The 25100-nt window shown below is 36.9% G+C and overlaps 1 protein-coding gene across 20 annotated transcripts in view; it reads left to right on the top strand.

Moving 5' to 3' along the window:
• Positions 1-25100, top strand: part of PDE4D (phosphodiesterase 4D) — a 1115543-nt gene that overhangs the window by 802972 nt on the left and 287471 nt on the right. Inside the window, exon 1 of one of the 20 annotated variants that reach the window (XM_082457181.1) lies at positions 10302-10547. The exons of 17 other annotated variants lie outside the window; for them this stretch is intronic. In XM_082457181.1, the coding sequence (XP_082313307.1) occupies positions 10441-10547 (107 nt within the window). In that variant the 5' untranslated portion in view covers positions 10302-10440. Of the gene's footprint in view, positions 1-10301; positions 10548-21670; positions 22909-25100 lie in introns of those variants that run through there. 2 more of the 20 variants (XM_082457183.1, XM_082457165.1) reach the window with 2 other exon arrangements.

The following is a 25100-nucleotide window of genomic DNA, read 5'->3' on the forward strand; positions in this document are numbered from 1 at the left end:
TGATTTGCATTTCCCTGATGATTAGTGATGTTGAATACCTCTTTATGTACCTATTTATGTATGTCTTCTTTGGAGAAATGTCTGTTTAGGTTCTCTGCCCTATTTTTAATCAGATTATTTGGGTCCTTTCTTTTGTTTTTTGTTTTTTTTTTGCTATTGAGTTGCCTGAGTTCCTTATACTAAATATTTTGGATATTAACCCCTTATCAGATATGTGGTTTGCAAATATTTTCTCTCATTTTGTAGGTTGCCTTTTCATTTTGTTGATGGTTTCCTTTGCTGTGCAGAAGCTTTTTAGTTTGATGTCGTCTCACTTATCTATTTTTGCTTTTGTTGCCTGTACTTTGAATGCCATATCCAAAAAAATCATTGCCAGGACCAATGTCAAGAAGATTTTTCCCTATCATCAGCTACTTAAGCTATCTCTATAACATTAAAAAAATACATTTAATGTTCAAAGAAGGAGTCCAGGTAATATCTTTTAAAAGAAATAGTTTTACAGAAACATGTGAAGAAAAAAGTTGCTTTCATAAACTTTGTGATTATGCTGGTTCCAGATCTCCAATATGTCTTTATGATTGCAACACCCTATAGCTCTGAAACTACAAGCATTCATAATGTGGAAGTTTGGGCAATTATTTTTATTTATCTTTTGATCAAATATTTAAATGATTGTGAAAAGTCTGGAAACTTTTTACCCTTCTTTGTTCTCTCATTTCTTTCTCATTCTTTCTTTCTCTCTTTCTCTCTCTTTTTAACATTTAAAACACCTCTAAATTCCCTCCTGTTCCTACTCAGCAAAATGGAGATCAAAATCACACTGAAATGTCTATTCCCTGACCCCCCGCCCCTGCCTCACCATTTCACAGTGGGCTTTCTCCTTCCTAAGCATTTATGGAGGGAAATAGTCGAAAAAGTCCTCTACTGGCCTCAGACATCTGAAGAAAATCTGTCCTTTTTTTCTCCCCAAGTTAAAATACTTGCTATAAATAATTGGAGATTTTGGGGCCATTCTGACACATCTGGCTTTTTAATAGTGTTGACTAATATGAATCTATGGTGGCTCCAGGCTTGTTGTTTTTGGTTTGTTTTGTTTTGTTTTTTTTCTTAAGACAGTTAAACCTTGTTAAGGTTTATCATTGATTGATTTTCAGTATCTTTAGTATGCTCATTTTATAAAGGGATATGTCAAGTGCACACACATGTATGTGTGTATATGTGTGTGTTGGTTCACACCATCAGAAAATATACTGATTTCAGAGTAACACTGATTTAGGTCCAGGCAAATAAATTCACATTGCCATTTCTTCTAGAAATAACATTTGCCTGGCAACATATGATGTATTCATAATGACTCCCTAGCACACACACAAATGGTAAAGTATGTTTTGGTTCATGTAGTAAACACTCTGAAGCTGTAAGCATTTTTTTTTTAATTTCAATGTTTCTTATTGACCTACCCCCATGGCATCCCATTTCATGTGTGTATGTGCCAGGGGGTGAAAAAGCCAAATGGCAAAGAAAAGCAAGGACGTAAAGAAAAAAAGGAGGAACTTGAGAAAGGTTGTATTAAAGTAAAATGGTAGCATTTCAGTGTTTGAGAAAGAACAAACAAACATAACAATCTCACTTTAATCCCCTTGTTTTATTTTTTTTTATTTTTTTAATCCCCTTTTATTTATAGTTTCCAAGTCCTAATCAAAACTCTTCTTTGGTGTCACAAAATAATGGAAGAGGCATGTACTGGTCTAGGTTTCCCCAGAAGTAAACCCTGAGACAAGAAGTACCACTAGTTTATCTAGAAAGTCCACAAAACATAAGTAAAGGAGTGAGGAAGTGAGACAGGGAATGGAAGGACACAAATGCATCATTAAGCCCAGTTACCCCAGTGGGAAAGTGAAGCCGAGTCCCACTGGGCACACTCTGCAAGACAGTGTGTGTGGGATACTCCTCAGAGTTACCCCATCCATGGGATGAGGAAGCTGGAGTACTTATCCACCAACTCCCCCATCCATCACCTGTTTCTGGGGATCATTAACAACCCACCACTCTGGTTTACTTATCCATGGGTCAAGCATGTTAACTATGGCCAGAAAAATAGCCCTTAGGCAAAGACTCGCAGGTATTTAAAAAACAAAACAAAACAAGCAAACAAACAAACAAAAAACCTTCAGGTGGGAGCTGCAGATTTTTGGAGGATTCAGCTTTGAGAGGTAGGTGTTCAGAGGATATAGGCGCCAATACCTGCCTCTGTGTAGGTCATAGACACTGAGTTAATTTCATCTGCATGTGTATACAAGTATTTTCAATTAAGGCTTCTCTTTATTCTGTGTTTGGCAAATTTAAACAAAACTATTACTGTTTTTATATTAGTGTCTTAGCATATGAATATATGACACCAGAGATGATTTAATAAATATAAAGCAAATCCATTTAATTTCTCACACCATCAGATGTGCGGTCATATATTTACTTGAAGTCCTCTGTAGACTACCATTTGAAAGAAGAGCTTCCATAGGGTGTGATTTAAAGACATTTTTCTACAATCTGTTTAATTAGAATGGGCTTTAAAAATACTTTATCATATCATAAACCTTCAAAACAAAATGATTAATCGTCTTCTGAAAGCCATAGAAAATGTTTCTTAAATGTCATTCTCAAATACCACTTCTAGAGCGAAGGTAAAACAATTGTTTCCCCACCAGCTGAAATGTGGTTTCGCCAAATACAAGATGAAATAACTCCGGTGGTTAATTGAGCTTTCTCTTGATTTAGGAAGATAAAGGCAACATTTTAGTTACGATTCACTCAAGGAATTTAAGAAGTTCTCTTAAATTATTTTGAGCAACAAAGCAAAAACAGAGGCCTGGAATCCCGGTGTTCGAGGGAACCTTTGAAAGTTCTACCTACTCCTCAGGGCCTGACTGCCCATTCTCACATTTTCGCTGTGTTTTTCTTCTACCCAAAGCTCCAATACGTCTCCTCACAGAAATCGCCTCTTCCAGCAACCCCAAGGGAGCCTATTCTATTTTTGTTAAAACGTTCTTCTTCATGTAATTCCAAGTCTCTTCATCAAGATTTCCTGGTGGCATAACGCTTCACATCGCTGTAGGCATCTGTCAGGTCTTGCCCGTCCTTTTTGTCTCTGTCATTCCTCACAAAGGAATGGTCTTCTCTTTTCTACCAGCTTTCAAGACCCAATCCAGGATCCTCTTTCCTTGACATCTTCTCTGACTATCCATCCCACAAGGATTTTTTCCTTCTCTACTTTCTTATCATAGCATTCCTGATCTGTGTCATTCATTCATTTGTTGATTTGCCCAATGTCTGTTGAGTGCTTCCTATGGCCCAGGCAATGTTCCAGTTACTGGAGATATAGGAGGGTGTAAAGCAGGCAATTCCTGTGCTCATAGAAGTTCTGTTCTAGGAAGTAAGATCCACAGTGAAGAATACAACAGTTTCAGATATGATAAGACCTAGGAAGTGAATAAAATACAATAATGTGGTGCTTTTCATGGGTGTGTGTCTCTTACCAACCATCCCCTCTTTTTATTGTAAACTCCCTGAAGCAAATACTACCTCTTTATATTTATTTGTGTTTATTATAGTGACCCCAAAATACTTACTGACTCATCTTCATAAGTATGTGATACTATTCTAAACAGATAGTATTTAATCATTTGGGATTATGTGAAGTTGGATTAAGTTGGTAATGTCGTAATTAGAGTTGATACTGCTTGGAAAAACACATTTGACACTTGTGGAAGCCTTAACAGATGTCAGAATGTTGGTAGGTTCCCTTACACGATGTTAACTCTGAAGCTGTCCTGGAAATGTATGAACTAGTTTCACTTTCAACTCTCTACCCTTGACTCCCTATGAAATCAAGACAGATTTTTCTATCCCTTAGCTTTCCCCTAACTTCTGTTGACCCCTCCCACTCCAACCCCATCAGGCCCCCACTTCTCCTTTAGAAAAATCTGAAAGGTTAAGTCACCTACTTACATTTAATTACACATCCAACCCTGTTTTGATTTTTGTGATGAATATAAGGAACTATGAGATCCCAGTTAATGTATACACTGTATACAGTGCCTAACAATGAAATATGATGACTCAAATTAAGATGAAAAAGGTTCTATTTATCAGCACAGAATTATTCCCTTTGAATTATCATACAGCAGCTGACCCTGTCTAACCTCGTGAACTTAACCTTGTTTTTAAATTATCATACAGCAGCTGACCCTGTCTAACCTCGTGAACTTAACCTTGTTTTTGGTGTGTGTGTGTGTGTGTGTGTGTGTGTGTGTGTGTGTGTGTGTTTTACTGATTGCCAGTGGTACCAGATCCTGAATTAGTACTTGGCAACATCAACATTCATAGCATAAAAGAAGTGCATGGTCCAAAGGAGTTAGGCTTGACCTTTCCAAACATCAACTTACAGCTACAAAATAATGAATAATTGCAACTCCTTAAGGGGTTGTTTTAAATATTGGAAGAAAAAACATAGAAAAAGAACCAAGTGGATAGTAGGTGTTAAACCAATACTAGTTTCCTCTGCCTTCTCTGAGTTACCAAATTACTCATTCAGCTCGTCACTCAGACTTTGGTTAATGATTAGCTAAAGAGTAACAGTGAAGATTTTTATTTTTTTAATTGAGTCTACTAGGATTGGTTTCATGTATGGATGGAATAAGCACTTGCCGTTTCATCACAATTAATTCTCCAAAAATTTTTTATTAAAGGCCTGAAATGTTTACCATTGGAAATTAATTCCACTGGGTTAAGTTATTGTTATTTACTATACCTACTCTTAAAATATAAATAACTGATATTAACCCACTGTTGCATTAGCCAGTCTACATAAAGGAGTTTCTTTGAGATTAGTAAAACGGTAAGTCAGTAAATCCTAAACGATGGTTAAAAGGAAATCTGGTAACACAGCCAGCACTCCCCACATCAAATTTATTTTGTTTGGCTCTACAGTGTTTGCCAGACAGTATTTTATAAATTTTGAGTTAGCACCACTATTTTAAAAGGAAAGATCTCTCATATAATTCCAAATTTCTGTTTATAAGCAAAAAACGTTGGTCACGTTGGGGTCTCATTCCTGGTGGATGAGCCATTCTTTAGGAAAGAGTGGCTTTTTATGGACATCTGATTACCCCAATAACAATCTTCAAGTGGTTCAATGACCTTCGGTCATCGTCTTTTCATCTTCTCCAAAAGCATGCTGTTAAACTGTTCCTAGTACTCCGCTTTAAAGGGCACACAGAAAATGTTTCCTCTGGAGCCGTAAATACTCTTGAGGCCAAATTATTATCATACAGCTATGATTATTTTTTCATTCATTCCAGAATCTTAACAATTGAAAAAAAGGGAGATACTATCTTCTTTAATAGTAAGAGTTAACATTTATTGAGTCTCTGACTACGTGCGGAGCACTGTTCTAAGCATTTTACCTACATCATCTAATATACTTCTCCCAACCACCTCAATTACACCCATTTTACAATAGAACAGACTAAGGCATAGAAAGGTAAAGCCACGTGACTCGGGTAAGGAGCCAGGTTGGGATTTATATGTTGTCCCTCTGACTCGCGGTCTTCCTAACCACTGTCTGATACCACTTTCTCTGTATTGCCGGTGTGTTAGCCTCAGTGCTTCAACTGGAGCCTTTGGAATCTATTTAAAGATGAAAAACACAGTTGTATTTTCTCATCATTTGAGAAACAGAAAGATAGGACTGCCATGTTGCAGGACTCAAAAGGCACAATTCACATCATGGGTTGTGTAAATGGTACCCCCTGGAGTTGTGCAAAGTACAGTTTGCACAGACATATGCAGTGGCCCTGCTAACAGGATCCTGCCCACAAAAGGGGACTTTTACTCTTTGTTCCTTTAAAGATTTTTAGTGAGCCACCCCCCCAAACAGCTTCTTCTTAGGTCTCTCCTCATGCTAGGAATCAAAGATCACCATTGTTTCCACAATTAGTTCTTTCACATAATCTAAAGACTGCCAGGCAGTTCTTTAGGGTGAATTGAAATTCTCTGTAGCCGTTTCTAATGCTCCCGGTCATGTCAAGCAGTAGTTGAAGACATATGTTCTCAGAAATAATCTCTAAGGAGTTGGAGCCAGGTTGCTCACAGGTTATTTCCCCAGGATAAGCAAGCGTGGTGTTGGCTCTTCTGTGCTGTTGCAGAGCTTGGTGTGCAATGGTGACTCACCATCCTCCCACAGAACATGCAGTAACCCTGCAGCCAGATTGTGCCCCGTGGTATGTGACTCCCATTGAGTCAGGAGAGTCGCTCAAGCATTAAAATTTGACCTCGTGGCCTACCTGCCGGTTATGAAAGGGCAAGAATTCCTCAGCATTACTGAAGCCATATCACTTTCATTGTAGGACCTATTTAGGTAACAGCAACAGCAATGAAGAAAAAGCATTTGGCTATTCAGGCCCCTGTTGAATATCTTGTGCTGTTTCAAAAGAACACATTCCATTTATCCTTAAAAAACAAAAAGTTCATTTCAGAGGAAAAATATCAATTGTACTCACTGAGCAATGGAGTAGAATGAGTCAAAGTTAACTCAGATATGCCTGTTTCACTGTGGGCTGAAATCTTCTCTTCTTGTTTCTCGTTTCTCTAATTGGAGTGGAAACCTAACCCCATTTCAAAACACTATCCCCTGGGCCTGAATAAAAATAAAGTTGGCCTCATAACGACTCTCATCTGTCGTCTTGCACTATGGCGGAATGCTGGGTCCCCAGCAATTATCTTAGTGCCTAAGTCACTAGGCAGGCGTTTTAAAGGACAATTTAACCAATGATTTTGGTACAACCAGACAATAATATTACTGGTTTAGTTTGGTCACTCGAGTACCCAAACCCTGAATTCATTATCTCACAAGCACATGTGTTCAGTTATTAAAGAGAAACTCTAACCTTAAGGAGAATAGTATTTTTTCTTCCCAGCTAAACTATTAGGTCCTCCAGGGCGGCAACCACATCTTGTGCTTTTTTATCGTCCATGGGATCTAGAATGAGTAAGTCATGAAGGCTGGATGCCTTACTTCACCTCTTAGCAAAGTAAAGTATAACTCATAATTATCAATGTAGTGCAGGAAATAGCACACTATCTGGAAAGGTTAAATATGTCTCCTTGCATGAATCACTTCTTACCAGAATTCTCTTTCCTCCCAGATCCCAGCACCAGGGTTCTGTTTTCCACGGCACGTACTCTAGTCCTCAGTGTCTAGAGCCTGTGAACTTTTTATGGGCCTTTGAAGATATTTGAGAACTGAAAAGTAAAGTAATTGACTCCAAAATACAAAAAGAAAACTGCAAAATCCTGATTGAAGTTTAATTAAACATTCAAAAGTGTAACATTATGTCAACTTCGATAATTGCCAACTAAGTATTTATAAAAACTTTATTATATTTGGAAAAAAATGCTTGTGGGCTGAGTTTTTTTTTTTCATTTCACAAGAATTCTTAAGTGTGTTGGATGATTGCAGGGAAATCAGGGTTAGTCGTTAGCTAAATGAGTTTAGTAGCAAATAATTTCAAAAGCAAAATTATAAAGATCCTGTCTAGATTTTCATAACAAAAATATTGTATAATGTGGGAAGTGGATCCATTTTAATGTACTGGATGTAATGTGTAGTAGGGCTTAAACTACTGTCCATTTGCAAGATTATTTTTAAAGTAACTTGTTTTTTTATTTATTATTTTTAAAAAAATAAAACCAAGCTGTCATTGTCATCTGGAGTTCCTATAAGATAACTCTTAAGAAAAAGGTTAACTATCTGCAGAGAAGTCTGAATGTTAACCAGGGACTAACTTAGTCCTGGGGGAAACTAACTCATGGAAGGACTGTCAGCTGAATGAAGGCTTAAATTTCATGGACTTGGAGGGAGAGCTTTTTCACATTCTCTTCCCATATGGAATAAGAATCTGCTCTGAAAGTGGAGAGTATTTTGCATTATCTTTTCTAGCTCCTTTGCTTTCGACTTTCCATAAAGCAACTTCTGCCAATTACCATCTTTAAGACTCAACTTTTTTGCAGAATTGTCAAAGTACTCTCTTTAAGAACACAGAGAACACACTAAAGTAGTTCCTCTGAAAATCACAGTTCTGTGCTGTGTACAACTATTTTTTTAGAGTTCACTGCCTGCCTGGAATGAACAGGCTGTCTTTCTCCCCAGAAGAGCACAGACTGATACACAAGGTCAAGTTAAACAGTATCTAAGTTTGCTTTCCTATCCCTTATACAGGAATTATCTGTTCTAAAAGCAAAATTTAACTGTAAATATAATATACATATAGAAATTGTTCTTGAGTTCAAAAGGAAAATTAGTCTTCATTTTGAAAAAGAATCAACATAATAAAAGTGTGTATTTTTTTTTCCCAAAAGTTATTGTTGACTACTACATTTATATATACACCTGTAATCTGGTATCTAAATACTTGAAATATTTGTAAGTTTTAATTCCTAGAATGAAAATAATGGTTAATTTCTAACGATTTTGATGTTGTGTCCACAAAAATCACTGTGACCAGGAGTGAAAGTTTATCCATCCCATCATCTTTATCTTAGGATTGCTTTCAAAAGTTAAAAAATAAAAAACTCTCCTGCTCAGATGCTATTTGTGATGCTATTTGTTTAGTTCTTGAGGTCTACGTCCTACCCTAAGGCCTTGAGAATGCCTCTTAGGCGCCTCCAGACCTCAGTTTCCTCAACTGTTTGAGGAGGAAACTATAGTACTTAGTTCATGAGTTTGTTTGTGTGTTTTCTTATTTTTAAAATTTATTTTATTCAAGTATAGTTGATTCACAATGTTGTGTTAAATTCTGCTGTCCAGCAAAGTGATTCAGTTATACATATATATTCTTTTTCATATTCTTTTCCATTATGGTTTATCTCAGGACGTTGAATATATCAAGTTCCCTGTGCTATACAGTAGGACCTTGTCGTTTATATGAGTTTATTTTTTTATTTTTTTAAAAATTTATTTATTTTTGGCTGTGTTGGGTCTTCGTTTCTGTGCGTGGGCTTCCTCTAGTTGCGTTGAGTGGGGGCCACTCTTCATCGCGGTGCGCGGGCCTCTCACTATCGCGGCCTCTCCCGTTGAGGAGCACAGGCTCCAGACGCGCAGGCTCAGTAGTTGTGGCTAATGGGCCTAGTTGCTCCGCGGCATGTGGGATCCTCCCAGACCAGGGCTCGAACCCACGTCCCCTGCATTGGCAGGCGGACTTTCAACCACTGCGCCACCAGGAAAGCCCTATATGAGTTTATTTTAAATATTAATGAGATGACATGTGTGAGCGCCTTACCCCGTGCCTGGCACATGGTGAGGCTGAGTTCTAGCCACTTCTTCCACTCAGCTCTCTGGGGAAGCACTCTCTGCACTTCAGTTCCCTCACCTGATAAATGGGTACGTAAAGGCTTCACGTGGCTGATGTAGAAGTTAAGTGTGCTAATAACGTCAAACACTCAGTGACTCCAAACAAGTTCTTTGAGCTCTGGCCGGAGCAGACTTCCCATCCAGAGGCACGGCTCTCTCATTCACAGGCCGATGGGTGGTTGGCTTCGGCAGATTTTATGGGTCTCCACAAGCACCCTCTCATTTTCCTGCCAATATGTGGTGAAACTCTTCCCGGAAAAGTCATTTTTTGAATTGAGCTTGAAAATATCCCTGTTAGAATTGAAGTAGTTTATCTGGATTTATAGCACATGACATAATAGCTTCTCCTAAACACTTAAGAAAGAATCTTTTCCTCCTTAAAAATGATGCTGGGGTCAGCTCACTGACTGCCCAAGCCTTCTCCCAGTGTGTTTCTTACCCAGTTCCTTTTTCTTTGGGAAAAAATTTTTACTGTAAGGATGTGGGAACTCTGTTTCAGCAAAGAAGGTGTCAAAAGTAGCTTTCAGAGATAGAGGGTTATGAAAAAGAATTCAGGCAAGACTCAATTTTTGAATTCTAATTCCAGCCATGAAGCAAATGCCACAAAAGGGCACAGGAAGAAAATCTGTAAAAGGCCTATCTGCCACGGTTAACCAAAAATGTACTCTGTTGTTAAGCTGACACCCTGGGAGCCAGATATTGTGCTAGGTACTGGGAATACAGAGATGAATAAACCACATTCCTGCTTTCAAGGGGCTCACAACGTTGTGGGAAAGCCCACATGTCTGTTTAGGGCCAGACACTGGGGATACAGGGATGGGAAGCCGCGATCCCTTCCCCTTCACCAGATAAGGAGAGGGTCACACTGTGTTCGTAAGCACTCCGGTTGGAATTAGCACTGGAATCTGGAATTTGCTTAGCCCAGGGCAGACTGAAAAGCTGTGGGACTAGAGGAGCTGACCCCTGAGTTAATTCCTGACCAAAAAAAAAGAGAGAGAGAGAGAGAGTGAGAGAGATAAAAGGGAAGAATAATAATGCTGCCAGAGAAGCCTGTGCAAAGATCTGAAAGTGGTAGAGAAGGAAACCTTGCAGGTGGGCAACATGTTGTCTCCTTCCATCCCAGAACAACCCTGGGAAGAAGGTAAGTGTTACCTCATAGAAGAAAAGTGGAATCTTAGGAGATAAAGTTGTTTTCAAAGATCACAGTCAAAATCAGTTGGCTGAACAGTAGCTGTGGAACTCTGCTGTCCCTGTAATTGCTATTGCATGCTGCTGAGCATTGTAAATATATTACAAACAAGTAAAAAATATACATATATAATAGTAGTAATCAAAATTAACCCAAGATGTTCACAAAATTGAATGAAGCCAAGGAGACTGAACTTCTGAGTTTGTCTTGGACTTAGCTGGCCTTTACTGCTGCTTGTGTTAGATCTTGAAGGGTGATGGGGGAGAAGGTGAAAGGCTTACCAGGCAGGGGAAATGGCATGGGCAGATTTTGGGCAAGGCGTGTACCATGTGTATGGCTGTCATCATAGGAGAAGGCTGTAATTGATTCGGTAGGGAAGAGGAGGCTATTGAAGGTTTTTAAGCAGGGAATTTAACATTTTAAGTTTTGTCTTTGAAAGATAACCCAAAGACAATACAGAGACTAAACCTTAGATGTGTAAGATGGGAGGCAAGAGAACTATTCACAGTCTATTATGTAAAGGGAGTCAGGGGATCAGGGTCAAAACTAAGATGGAAACATAAAACAATGATTTTATCTTTTTTTAAATTTTTTTATTGAAGTGTAGTTGATTCACAATGTTTTAGTTTCAGGTGTACAGAAAAGTGATTCAGTTTTATGTGTGTGTATATATATATTCTTTTCCCTTATAGGTTATTACAAAATATTGAAAAATATTGAGTAGAGTTCCCTGTGCTCTACAGTAGGTCCTTGTTGGGTATCTATTTTATATATAGTATTTGTGTATCCGTTAATCCCAAACTCAATTCATCCCTCCACCACCACCCCCTTCCCCTTTGGTAACCATAAGTTTGTGTTCTATGTCTGTGGGTCTATTTCTGTTTTGTAAATAAGTTCATTTGTATCATTGTTTTAGATTCCACATATAGGCGATATCATATGATAAAATGATTTTAAATCAAAGTATTATAATAGTAACATTGTATACTTTAAATTTTTAAAACCGCTCTCCCTCATATTTATTGAATTCTCTTTTAAAACTTATTTTTAAGAGAAGATATCATGTATTGAGCCCTTAATGTATGCCAAACACTTTGGCAAGATTTTACGTGTCTCATTTAATCCTCACAAACCCTATTTTATCTCCATTTTATAGCCTAGGAATCAGGCTTAGAGAAGGTTAAGTAACTTGTTCAAGGTCAAACAACTAGTCACTAGTGCTGTTTGGATTTGCACCTAGGCAATCTGACCTCAAAGGCTACTTTTTAACCCTCTTTAATTAACAGACATTTTCTCAAAAAGCAGACTTTTTACATTAAATAGAACTTATTTATAATGTGTGGTCAAGGGGAAATTACTTGAGTTGCCTGGATTATTTTACCATTACTTTTAACATGGGCAGGGAAAAATGTTATCAAACAAATGTAAATTAAATGAGTCCACTGAAACTTTGCCTTCTAGTAAATCAGTTTCCTTCATTGTCTATTGCATCAGGTATTAAATTATCATTAAAGGACATTCTATGTGCATTTATTTTTGACACATTTTTTTCCAAATCCTATTTTAATGAAACCTCCAGTTGTCTCACAATGTTAGAAACAAGGGCTTCAGTAGGCAATGTGATTTTTCCAGTTGTATGATGTCTTTCAAAAAATCTTTTAAAAATTATTTTTATTAATTTAATTCAATTTTAGAATATAGCATTGTCCCTTGAGATAGGTAAATAGCATTAGGGACCACTTGATTAAAAGTGGTTGATTATAGGGTCTAGTATGAATCTGAAAGCAGAACTAAAGATATAATATGAGCTATAATTTGGATACATGCTGATAACATTTATGTACATTTAAACAAACTACCAGCTAAAGAGATGATTTAAAAGAAAACAGACGTTGGTCAAGGCAATATTTTTGCTCTTGACTGTGTCTATGTAACAGCAAGCAACACTTTATAAAATAGAGTCAGTGATGAATAAAGCGAGTACATTGATTTCTCAAGGTGAGAATCCATGTCTTAAACCTTTTATTTCTAATGCTTTGCTTTGCTCTTTAGGAACGAGACATCTAGAACAAGACTGGCTATCAGTTCCTGAATGTACCATTAAAATTTAATCTTTTTGATTCCACTTACATCAGTACTTAAATTCATGGAGACAGAAAGCAGAATGGTGGTTGTCTGGGTTCAGGAGGAGAGGGGAATGGGTGATATTGTTTCACGGGTGTTACATAGTTACACTTTGAGAAAATGAAGAAGTTCGGAGACGGATGGTGGTGATGGTTGCCCAACAATGTGAATGTACTTAATGCCATTGAGCTGTACACTAAAAAGGGTTAAAGTGGTACATTTCACGTTATGTCTGTTTTACCACAGTAAAAAAAAAATACTTAATCTTGACGTATGCTTATAGAAGGGTCCAAATATAGTTAGCCATTTGATAAAGAGAATAGCTAATTCCTTCATTTTAAAGTAAAATCTATAGATTTCTAGCTTCAAAATGGTGGACAGACGACCTCCCTACCCCACTTTTCTCTAAAAACATCACCCAAATCAATAACATGAGTGAACTCTGAAAATAGGGATCGTCCAGAGGTGTGTCTAGTGTACACCCATCCACAAGCCCTCTCTCTCAGTATAGTCAACGCACCCTCCCCATGGAAGACAGAGATCCTGGAATAACAGGCAGAGAGAGCAGGAGGAATAGCTGTGCAGACAAGAGGATGAAGCCAAAATCTGCAAATTGATCGGGAAGACCTCCACTTCTCTTCTGTTGCGCACATTGGAACGCTAGCAGGCAGATTTACACCCATCCCTAGAAAAAACAAACTACCTCGAGGAAACAGTCTTACAGTGACATGTAGGGTCACTGTTTCAAATAAACAGTGAATTTGAATATTTTGAATATTTTGAATATTTTGAATATTTGAATATTTTTATTCAAATAAAATACCTGCTGGGCACTGGCCACACTATAGCCACCCCCCCAGCGCACAAGCCCTCCCCAGGCACCCACAGCCACCATCATCCTTCTAGGCCTCAGCCTCATCTATGAACCAGAGTCAGGGATCCAGGCAGGAGTTGCAGGATCCTACTCTCACCACCGTCTGATGAGCTATTTGAATGCATCTCTTTAATGCCATTTAAATATTTAATTAAAATGAGGTTACATTTACAAAGATACATGTAATTTGAGAATTAAGAAGACCATGAAGAGTGAAAGAAGGAGAAGAGGGGGTTAGAATATAAAGGAAATACAATAGCACTGATGAAACTTTAAACAACTTACTTGATCCATACAATGTGGGTTTTGGGTTTTTTTTGATCCAGTGTTTTGAATTAGTGCAAAGTTCTCAAAGCCAATTATAAAGTGCATATCCTGTCAACATTACTGATCCCAGGCAAAAATGTTGATACTAGTTTTAAAAACTAGTTTTCTGCACCTTTTAACTGACAATATAATTTGTTGACAACCATTGAAATCTATACCTTATCAGAGGTCTCACATATTATTACCTTTTAAAATGATCATTTGTTAGCCAGTATTACTTAATGAGGCAATCAAAATGCCATGTGTCGTGTAGGTAACAGCAAACCACCCTTACCCATGCTAGGAGTATGACTAAAGACCTTATCCCACTTTACAGCTAACAGGCTCGTGATCTTGTCATATATACCCTCATTATGAATCTAAAAATTAGAAAAAAAGGACAGTGAACTTAGATTGTTTAATCCTGGATATCTTGAAAATCTAGAATTTACTGGCTGTAAAATATGTCCATTGTTATGCCAGTAACATGCACACATACACCATTTACAATGGATATTTATTTATTGCTGCTGTCCAGCTGAAGAGGGTGGATGTCTTAAAAACAATTCCCAAAAACATAATAGCAACTTTTAATCTCCCTCTCTTCTCCCTCACCAACCCACTCCCCTCTCTCATAAGTAAACACACACACACACACACACACACACACACACACACACACACGCGCGCACGCACACACACAGCAGATACATCTGGATCCAATTACTTTTTCTACCACCAGTGATGTGACTTTGAACAAATCACCAGCTTTCTTTATTCATAAAATTATCACCCCTAATTTGCAGGGTAGCTGTGATGAATAAATAAGAAAGTATATAATGTACTTATTAGGTAATTAGTAAATAGTAGTAATTATTATTTTTTAATTTATGACAGCTTTATTGTTTTAAATTAATTTTTCAATGCAGACTCAATCTCTAATCAGTGTAGAATGATTGAGTTTTTCCATTTGTTTTGTCAATTTTGTTGGTTGTGTTTTTCAAGGAATTTTTCCATGTTGCTTAAATTTTCAAATTTATTGGCATAAAGCTGTTCATAATACATTTTCATTTATTTTTTATGTCTATAGAACTGACACTGATAATTCGTGTTTTCTCAGATCAGTTCTTTATCAGCATTACTAGGTGTTCATCAATTTATTATTCTTTACAAGGAACCAGCTTTTGGCTTCGATGATTTTCTTTTTTATGTCATTGTTTTATACTCTTATCTTTATTTTTTATTTCATTTTTCTTTTATTCTACTGTTAAAGTATAATTAGCTGTTATCTTTCTAGCTTCTTGATATTATACTTTATAAAATATTGTCAATCTTTCTTCTTTTCTTTTTTCCCCCCAGCTTTATTGAGGTATAGTTGGCAAATAAAATTATGTGTATTTAAAGTGTACAACATGATGATGTAATATTTGTATATATTGTGAAATGATTACCACAATCCGGTTAATGAATACATCTATCACCTTAGATAGTTACCATTTTTTGTGGTGATAATACTTAAGACCTACTCTTTTAGAAAACTGCAAGTTTACAATACAGTATTGACTATAGTCACTGTGTGGTATGTTAGATTCACTGAACTTATTCTTCTTATAACTGAAGGTTTGTACACTTTGACCAGCATCTCTCCATTCTCCCCTCACCCATATTACCATTCTACACTCTGTGTCTATGATTTTGACTTTTTTTTTTTCTTTTAGATTCCACATACAAGTGAGATCATACAGTGTTTGTCTTTCTCTGGCTTATTCACTTAGCATAATGTCCTCTGGGTTCATCCATGTTGTCACAAATGGCAGGATTTCCTTCTTTCTCGTGGCTGATTAATATTGCACTTTACATATCTATAAATATATAAATATATATATACACACACTACATATATTTGATATATATACTATATGATCTATGATATATATATCATATAATCTTTACTCATCCATTGGGGGACACTTAGGTTGCTTCCAAATCCTGGCTATTGTGAATAATGCTGCAATGAACATGGAAGTGCAGATATCTCCTTGAGAAACTGGTTTCTTTCCTTTGGATAAATACCTAGAAGTGGAATTGCTGGATCACATGGTAGTTCTATTTTTGATTTTTTTGAGGAACTCCATTCTGTTTTTCATAATGGCTGCACCGATTTACATTCCTACCAAGAGTGTACAAGGGTTCCCTTTTCTTCACATCTTTACTAGCATTTGTTATCGCTCGTCTTTTTGATTTAAAAAATCTCAATAGGTGTGAGGTTCTTTCTTATTGTAGTTTTGATTTGCAATTCCCTGATGATTAATCATGTTGAACATCTTTTTATGTACCTATTAGTCATTTGTATGTCTGCTCAGGTCCTTTGCCCGTTTATTAATCATATTATTTGGGTTCTTTTGCTATTGAGTTGTATGAGTTTCATATGTACTTTAAATATTAACACTTGATCAGATATGTGGTTTGCAAATATCTTCTCCCATTCCATAGGTTACATTTTCACTTTTGTGATATTGTGATTTATAAGAAATATATATTTGGTCATTCAGCTGACCAAAATCTCTTTCTAATATATATTAGGTCTTTTTCCACTAGTTCCTGGTTGACACCTCTTAAAACCGTTGGAATTTCCTGTGGTAAGGGCCATAAAGGTGTCTTTTGTTTTGCTAATGAGGTAACTTAAGGAAGGGGACTGGTTGGTAGGTGAACCCACCAATCCTTTAGAGGGTTGGAACTTTCAGTTTCACCCAGACCTCTGGGAGGGAGAGGGGCTAGAGGCTGAATCAATCCTGAAAGGCCAGTGATTTAATTAGTCTTACCTGTAACAAGGAAGCCTCCATAAAAACTGGAAAGAATGGGGTTCAGAGAGCTTCGGGATTGGTGAATATGGGGAGATGAGGGCCAAGTGGTGCTCTAGAAGAAAGAGTGTGGAAGCTTTGTTTCCTTTCCCCGTACCATGTATGCATCTTTTCCATCTGCCTGTTCCTGAGTTATATCCTTTTATAATAAACCAGTAATCTAGTGAGTAAATGAATTTCCTAAATTCTTGTTAGCAGCTCTAGCAAATTAATCAGATCCAAGGAGGGGGTCATGGGAACCTCTGATTTATAACCAGTTTTTCAGAAGCACAAGTAACAACCTGTGCTTGCAACTGACATCTGTAGAGGGCAGGAGGCTGTCTTGTGGGACTGAGCCCTTAACCTGTGGAATCTGATATTATCTCCAGGTGGATGGTGTCAGTATGGAGTTGAATTCTCAGACACCCTGCTGGTGTCAGAGAATTGCTTGTTGGTATGGGAAAGGCTTCCCCACACCCACACACTTTACAATTGGGTGCAGAACTCAAAAGAATTTCGTTGATGATTTCATTTGCTGTGCAGAAGCATTTTAGCTTGATGTAAAGATTCAATGCAATACCTGTAAAAATTCCAATGGCATTTTTCACATAAATAAAAAAGACAATTCTACCATTCCTATGGAACTACAAAAGACCATTAATAGCCAAAACAATTTTGAAACAGAAGGACAAAGCTGGAGGCATCACATTTCCTGATTTCAGGCTATACTGCAAAGCGATAGTAATCAAAACAGTATGATACTGACATAAAAACAGACCCATAGATCAATGGAACAGAATAGAGAGCCCAGAAATTTACCCATGCATTTTTGGTCAATTAATTTTCAATAAAGGAGCCAAGAACATACATTGGGGAAAGGATAATCTCTTCAATAAATGGTGTTGGGAAAACTGGATAACCACATGCAAAAGAATGAAACTGGACCCCTATCTTACACCATTCACAAAACTTTACTTGAAATAGATTAAAGACTTAAATAGAAGACCTGAAACTGTAAAATTTCTAGAAGAAAATAGGGAAAAACTCCTTGACATTGGTCTTGGCAATGATTTTTTAGATAGGACACCAAAAGCACAGGCAACAAAAGCAAAATAAAACAAGTGGGATTACATCAAATCATGATAATTATTGTTCTAACCTGACATTTTACAAAAGAGGTAGGAAACCTGAAGGTCAGAAGCCTTCAAAATATAATACTTTGAGCTTTTCCTCGGGAGTTAAGGAATTTAGCTCCAAAGACATTTATGCTTATAGAAAAGTCCTTGAATCCAAATGTATACTTAGTGAGTGTAGTAAGATAATAGAAACAGCTCAAAATCTGCTCCAGATTCCCCTCCAGATAAAGGAAATACCACATTATTCCTCAATAAGGAGGAAATGCTGCAAGAGTTCAAAATGTCTTGTTTTTATAATATTAGAGTACAATGTAGAATGCCAGGAAACTGTAATCAAAAACAAAAAACAAACAAAAAAAAACCCTGCAGATCCATGGTCATTTTTTTCCTAAAAAGTTAGTTGACATATATATAGTCCTGAATTTAAGTACACTTAACAGACCTGCATATTTTGTTAGATCATAGCATGGTTCTCAAAAATCTGCCCATGACAGATCTGTTGTAATCTGAAAATAAGAGTTTACTCAGAGAAGATTTGAAAGTGGGCAGAGTATTTCAAAGTAATAATATCTGAAAAAACTTGGACTGTATAGTAAAATCATTCCTTAACAGTTCATTTAGTTGGTTTCAGTTACTGTTTTATGTTTAACTCTTGGCTTTTGGTAAATGTCCTTAGTCCCGTAAGTCGTGCTTACCATTGAATAAGAGGAGGGGAATCATGTTTTAGGGTGCACACAGTCTACTTGCATGCAACTGATGCTTTCCACAGGAGTGTTGCCCATATTGCCTTGTGACACCAATTAGTATGAGAGAGATTTTCGGTGATAGTTGGACCTTTTTTTTTTTTTTCTATTAATACTTGTATTGGGGGTAAAATGTAATCAGCATATCAAACCCATTTATCAAATAAAGTTATCATTTAAATTTATGTTAAGTTAAAAAAAGTGAGTCAATGAAGAAAAATATCTAGTAAGTAATGGTATAGATGGTATAGATGCCAGTATGGCAGAGTTGTAGAGGTTGTGTCCAGATGCCTGAAGTTTAGGAAACATCATACTGCACAGTGGTTTGATTCAACCAAATGTATACGGTTGGATGACCTCAGTGAACATAAACATCTGTGGTACAGTCCTTTGAAATGTTGTGGTGACAATAGTCAAACAGAGGTTTATACAACACTATACAATTTAGTGCATCAGGGAAATGCTAGAAATCATAGCAGCTTCTAGATTAAATGCATGCGCTTCAAAGCCATCCAGACAAGTGCCTCATGGTTCCTAAAGTCCACTCTCCTGAGATTCAGGCATCCACGTTAGCCATCTTATACACTATCATATATTTGTATACTAACAGGAATGTTTGGCGTTGGGGGCAGTGCTATATCCCTCCATTCTGAGAAGCTTTTCAGAGGAAAATTATGTGATAGTCAACATATGAAACATTATTTAAGAAATTTCCCTGTGAAAAAATTGCCTTAGGATGGAGAAAACACTGTAATATTGAGCAAATATAATTAGGGTTTTAAAAAATTATTATTATTTTGTCACTACCTTTTTTCATGCACTTTTAAAATATTTATTAAATTAATTAATTAATTTATTTATTTATTATTTTTGGCTGCATCAGGTCTTAGTTGCCACACACGGGATCTTCATTGAGGCATGTGGGCTCTTTTGTTGCGGTGCTCGGGTTCTTCATTGCAGCATACGGGCTTCTCTCTAGTTGTGGTGCCAGAGCGCGTGGGTTCTGTAGTTTGCGGCACACGGGCTCTCTAGTTGAGGCGCACAGGCACAGTAGTTGTGGCACGCGAGCTTAGTTGCCCCTTGGCATGTGGGATCTTAGTTCGCCAACCAGGGATCGAACCCGCGTCTCCTGCACTGGAAGTCAGATTCTTTACCCCTGGACCACCAGGGAAGTCCCCTGTCACTACTTTAAATGTTAGGGGTAAGAGCAAAAGTAAAAATTTAAATCTCCATGGCCTGGTACTATTGTGTATCTGTCTTTTTCTGTAATGGCAACCTTGAAGTAGGGATCCAAGAAGCTTTGAATCTTCTGGTTAGTCTCATATGTTGTCAGATTCCCCACTACTTAATCTCAGTTTCTGTGGGGACAGGGATGGTATATTAGTCGTTATGGGACTGTTACACAGTGTTTAGGAGATACCCAACAAATGGGCTAGGATTTTCAGAGATAGATTCTTGGAATACGTGTAACATTGAGCAGCACACAGGACAGCAGTAACCTAAATAGGTTAAAGATGTGTTTGTGGCAGGGAAGGGAGTGCCGGTGAGCTAAGTAATCTCACTGGGATAGAGAGCCTTCTGGGGGATGGTGGAACACAGGACTGACTATTTCAGGAGAGTTTAACACACAACATTCAGACATTACATTTTGTGATCACTGTCATTTTCTTTCTGAAATGGCAATTAGAAGATATTTGCTGGACCTTACATGATAGAGAACAGTGCTTCAAATAAGTAAGAGTAGTTGGTTACTTTTACTCAGTCTGGGTTTTTTTCTTCCCCACATTAAAATTCCAAGAAAAAAAGATAAACCTCTTTTTGTAAGCCCCCTCGTTCCGAAAAATGAGTAGTTCCCTCAGATTTCTTTTGAATTTCTAAAGGTATGTGATTGGTTAACCTGCCTTAAAGTGGCAGCAACATGTTAAACATGGAACAGAGCCAAGAATCCATGAAGGTCCCTGAATAGTCATAGGAAAACTGAAAAGCTTAAGGAGATAACTATATGTCAAGCAATTTATTGGTATTTACCTGAAGAGGCCTGAGGGTCACTCAGAGGAGACTAAATAATAAATGCACCTTGAAGTGTGACCAGGGGACGAGCTGAAATGTTTGTTGTAATGAGCAGCCAGAGGTCTGGCGGGATGCCTTACTACATTAATTTTCCAAGTCCTTTGGGTGGGTCACAATTGCGCTAAAACATCCTGCCTGCAAATGCTAAATAAATACCAAGTTCACGTCAGACTAGAGAACCAACGTACTAACTAATGTCATTTAAGAAATCAGAATGCTTAAATTATTTTTCACTTGATAGTTCACATCCAAAATAACTGAAGTTGGCACACCCAGAGAAATATATATCCTTGGTGCAAATGTTTAGAGGGATGGGGAGGGAGGTCAAATCCTCTTCTCTTAGAAGCAATTTGAATTGTTTTGTGTTTTGTGTGTTCTTTAAAATTTTATTGGAGTATAGTTGATTTGCAATGTCATGCTAGTTTCAGGTGTACAGCAAAGTGATTCAGTTATACATATACGTATATTTATTCTTTTTCAGATTCTTTTCCCATATAAGTTATTACAGCATATTGAGTAGAGTTCCCTGTGCTATACAGTAGGTCCTTGTTGGTTATCTATTTATATACAGTAGTGTGTATATGTTAATCCCAAGCTCCTAATTTATCCCTCCCCCCAACGTTTCCCCTTTGGTAACTATAAGTTTGTTTTCAAAATGCGTAGGTTTAATTATGTTTACTATAATAGAAAAGTTTTTATTTCAGATGTAGGAGGTGGGGCAGGGATTGGTCTTCACAATAAGAGATGTTGAGGTGATATGATATAAGCTTCATTCCTTACTGAAGAGCTGTCAGGAATTTGCAAACTCAGAGTCTTGGTATATATAAATCAATGAAATTTGCATATGATTTTCAAAATGAAATAAGGTTTAGAAAACATTGTGCAAAGAAACAGCCTCAGTACATGTAGCCACTTGTCCAGCAATAATTCATTAGATTTTTCAGTTTAAACATCGCAGCATGACCTGATGCAACGTTGCCTGCTACATTCTGTTGGATTCTTAAGAGGCAGTTTGTGTCTCTACAACCAGACCCAAAGCGTGACATTTCATTAAATGTGCTCAAAATGAACAGCTGCTAAGTTCTCCAAGTCCTCTCAACTTTGCTTTTGACTAGAAATTTTAGTTTTCAGTGCCGGACTTTGAGAAAATGGTTTTTTTTTTTTTTTTTTTTTTTGAGGGAAGATAAACAAGTCTGTGGAAAAGGGGTGTGTTCCTTCTGAAGGTGCTCAGGGAATCTTACCCTGAATAACACAGACTCCTCATTTCCCAGAGGAGGAAATGGTTTTATACGTTTTGAGATGTCTTCTGCCTGCTTGGCTGGTTCACACTCCAGGTCTCTGGTGCTGATCTGCAGCGAAGCTTTGTAAGTTTCAGCAATTGACGAGGCTGGCTGGGCGCCAGGTCTTTTTTTTTTTTTCCCCCTCTCACTTCCCTGCGATGTTTTGAACTGCCTTCCTACAGACGTCATACAGCCCTTGAGGAATAGTTTCTGCCTGGTGAGATTGAATGATAGTTCTCATTCACAAAGGCTTAGAGTCAGATTCTAAGCAGGGGACACAACGGAAATTACGTTCACAGGTACAGCAGTGAGCCCAACTCAAGTGTGGAGAGCTTTGTTCCCTCCATGACTTCTTGGCTCCCCCCGGAGAAGAGTGCTTTCCTGTGGTCGCCCTGAAATGGAACTTCACTGACAGCTCTGCGGTGTTACTGTACCTCGCGGTCATTTTCGTTTCCTTTCTCTCTACCTGAGCACTTTTAGAGTGTCAGAAACCTTTAAACCTTTTATTGCGGAATTGCAAAAAGGATGCGATCAAGTGGCTCTTTCACTGTGTTGGTTGCCCTTGTGACCAGATGAAGAATAGATTCAAAATCCAGTTCCTCCCTTGGCCATGCAAAACAGAAAACAAACTGTCACTTAAGAACAGCCGGTGCTGGAGTAAATTCAGTATGAAAGAGGAAAAAGCTCCTATGTCTTAAAAGCCTCCCTCTGTTCTGGACTGGGGGCAGGAGTTGGACTCCGGGAAATTTGGATTTCTTCAAACAACCTCCTTTGGAAATGGAATATATTTCAAGCCATCTTTGTCAAAACACAGCTGAAATGTATTAATCAGAATACTTGAAGAAGATTTTTTCTTTCTTCTTTTTTTCTCCAAAATGAGCATTATTATGAAGCCAAGATCCCGGTCTACAAGTTCCCTGAGGACTTCGGAGGGAGTGTGGTAACGTGCTTTTCTCTCCTGCTTCTCCCCTTCTTTCCTTTTAAGATTGACTTAATAGTGGAGTAGTTAGTAATTGCTGAGGAGGTTCAAGAGTTAAGTGTGATGTTAAGGCTTTGTAAGAAAGAGTACGCTGTTGGTGACACTTTCATTCTCTATTTTGTGCCTGATTTTGTCTGTTTTAAAAACAGTGGTGCTCACACTTTTTTTTTTTAACTCCACGTGGACCATAGCAATTCATGTGGTGACAATTTTTAGAAGAGGAAGGAAACTTGCAGAAAACGTTGGGAGGTTAGAAAAGGAAAACTTGTCATTTTTCACTGCCTGATCAGGCTGGGTGTTTTCTTATCTTTCTTGCCTGATGCAAGCAGGCTGGTAGTTGACAGTCTTTGCCATGGTCTTTAAAAGTAGTACCTTGGCTTTTAGCACATGTGTGTTAGCGTAATTAATAACGTCATGTATTTTTAATCATATGAACCAACTTGAATTTAAGTAAGACTAAATGTATATCAAGTTGCCTATCATTCAGGAATCTCCTACGTTTTATTTTGTTAATATAGTATTCCCTGATAATTACGTTTTTTGGTAATTTTAGTGTTTTCATCCAAACAAAAAGTATGTTAATTTCAATTTATTGCAATATTTAATTCTACTATTTCCTTAATATTGTTTGATGTGGTCATACACACATGGTCCTTAAGGAATAGTTTCTCAATCAAGTAATTTTTGTGTCTAAAATAGTTATTTACAAAAATATTTTTATGGCTGTTTCAGAGGTTAATTTTACTTTATCTTAGTGATTGATTGTAAATAAGTAAATAAGCTCACCTTTTTGAAATGGAAATACTCCTTCAGACAGGAGAATTAAAAGCAATGATTAAAGGCAGGTGTTGGGGATAGGATGGAAGCAGGCAGGTAAAATGTATTACATATAATTATGTGAGCAGGCAAATACACAAATAAATACTTACATTATTTGCATAAGGAATTCAGCCCACATTTATGTGATTGGGTTATCATTTGCTGTTATTGTACTAGTGTTTTATAGGGGACTAGAATCAAGAGTTGTCCCTTCAGTGGTATGTCTGTGAGTTTTAATAAACTATAGATGCAGATTTCATCTCATATCACTTGTGATTTTTTAAATAAATATGTGCAATAAATTCCTCCTTGAGTTTATTTAAAGAAAAGGTTGCATCTGCAAACAAAGTTGTATGGCTCTTTTATGCCAAGTAATAAATACTGGGAAATACTAAGAAACCTTCTATTAGTTACCATAGCTAATATAAATCTCTAATATAAATGGGTGATCAGAATTTATAAAATTCACTTGTGATTTCTATCCTCTTATACGTGAATAAATAGTACTTAACCAACCTATTTCTTATTTTTGCCTAAAATGCCGGGAGACATTTCCAAATTCAGGGTTCAATCAATCAGCAACAGTTAGTTCATTTCAGGAGTCTAGGAACATTGACATCCTTTACTCTTCCGAGAGTGTCATGGTCTGTTTTTATCCACAACTATTCTATTTTATTAATTATTCTAAATTATAAAAGGTATCGTCATAGATAAATAGGGCCACAATTCAAAGTATATTTTTAAAAATTTTGATTTATGAATGTGTATATTGTTCCATTTAATTTTAAATAGTTTGCATAGTGTTTGGGTCAGAATGGTGTTTATGTAAGAAATAAATGTCTCTCTTTATGCTGATGATTCCTAATGGCACACTACGGAAACTCCCAGTTATTAATCTTACATCTGTCTTATTAATAATATAACTGTTTAGGTATATCACTGCTACCTCTAAATCATTTGACCTGAGATTGTAATTGTTGTAATTAGTTTAACTGTTTTATTATCCCTTTTATCATTCAAATTCTATGCACACATTTATTTAGTTATATTTATATTTTTAAATAGTAGAATCTACATAGATTATACATCAGGTGTATAGAGGAAATATACATGTGTATGTGTATACGTATACATCTGATTAGGAGATTACATGGCAAACTCCTAATGATATTATATACCCTTCCTCTTAATTCATCTACTTAAAAAACACGGCTTACTTATAGTTAAAATTCTATTAATTTCCCAAAATAAGATTAAAATAATCTTGAAATTAATCTGTTTCCTGATTATATGATATCGTAAATATATATAAATTTAAAGTATTATATAACAAG

Source organism: Balaenoptera physalus, assembly GCF_965194825.1.
Source record: "Balaenoptera physalus genome assembly, chromosome: 3".
Classification (NCBI taxonomy): Eukaryota; Metazoa; Chordata; class Mammalia; order Artiodactyla; family Balaenopteridae; genus Balaenoptera; species Balaenoptera physalus.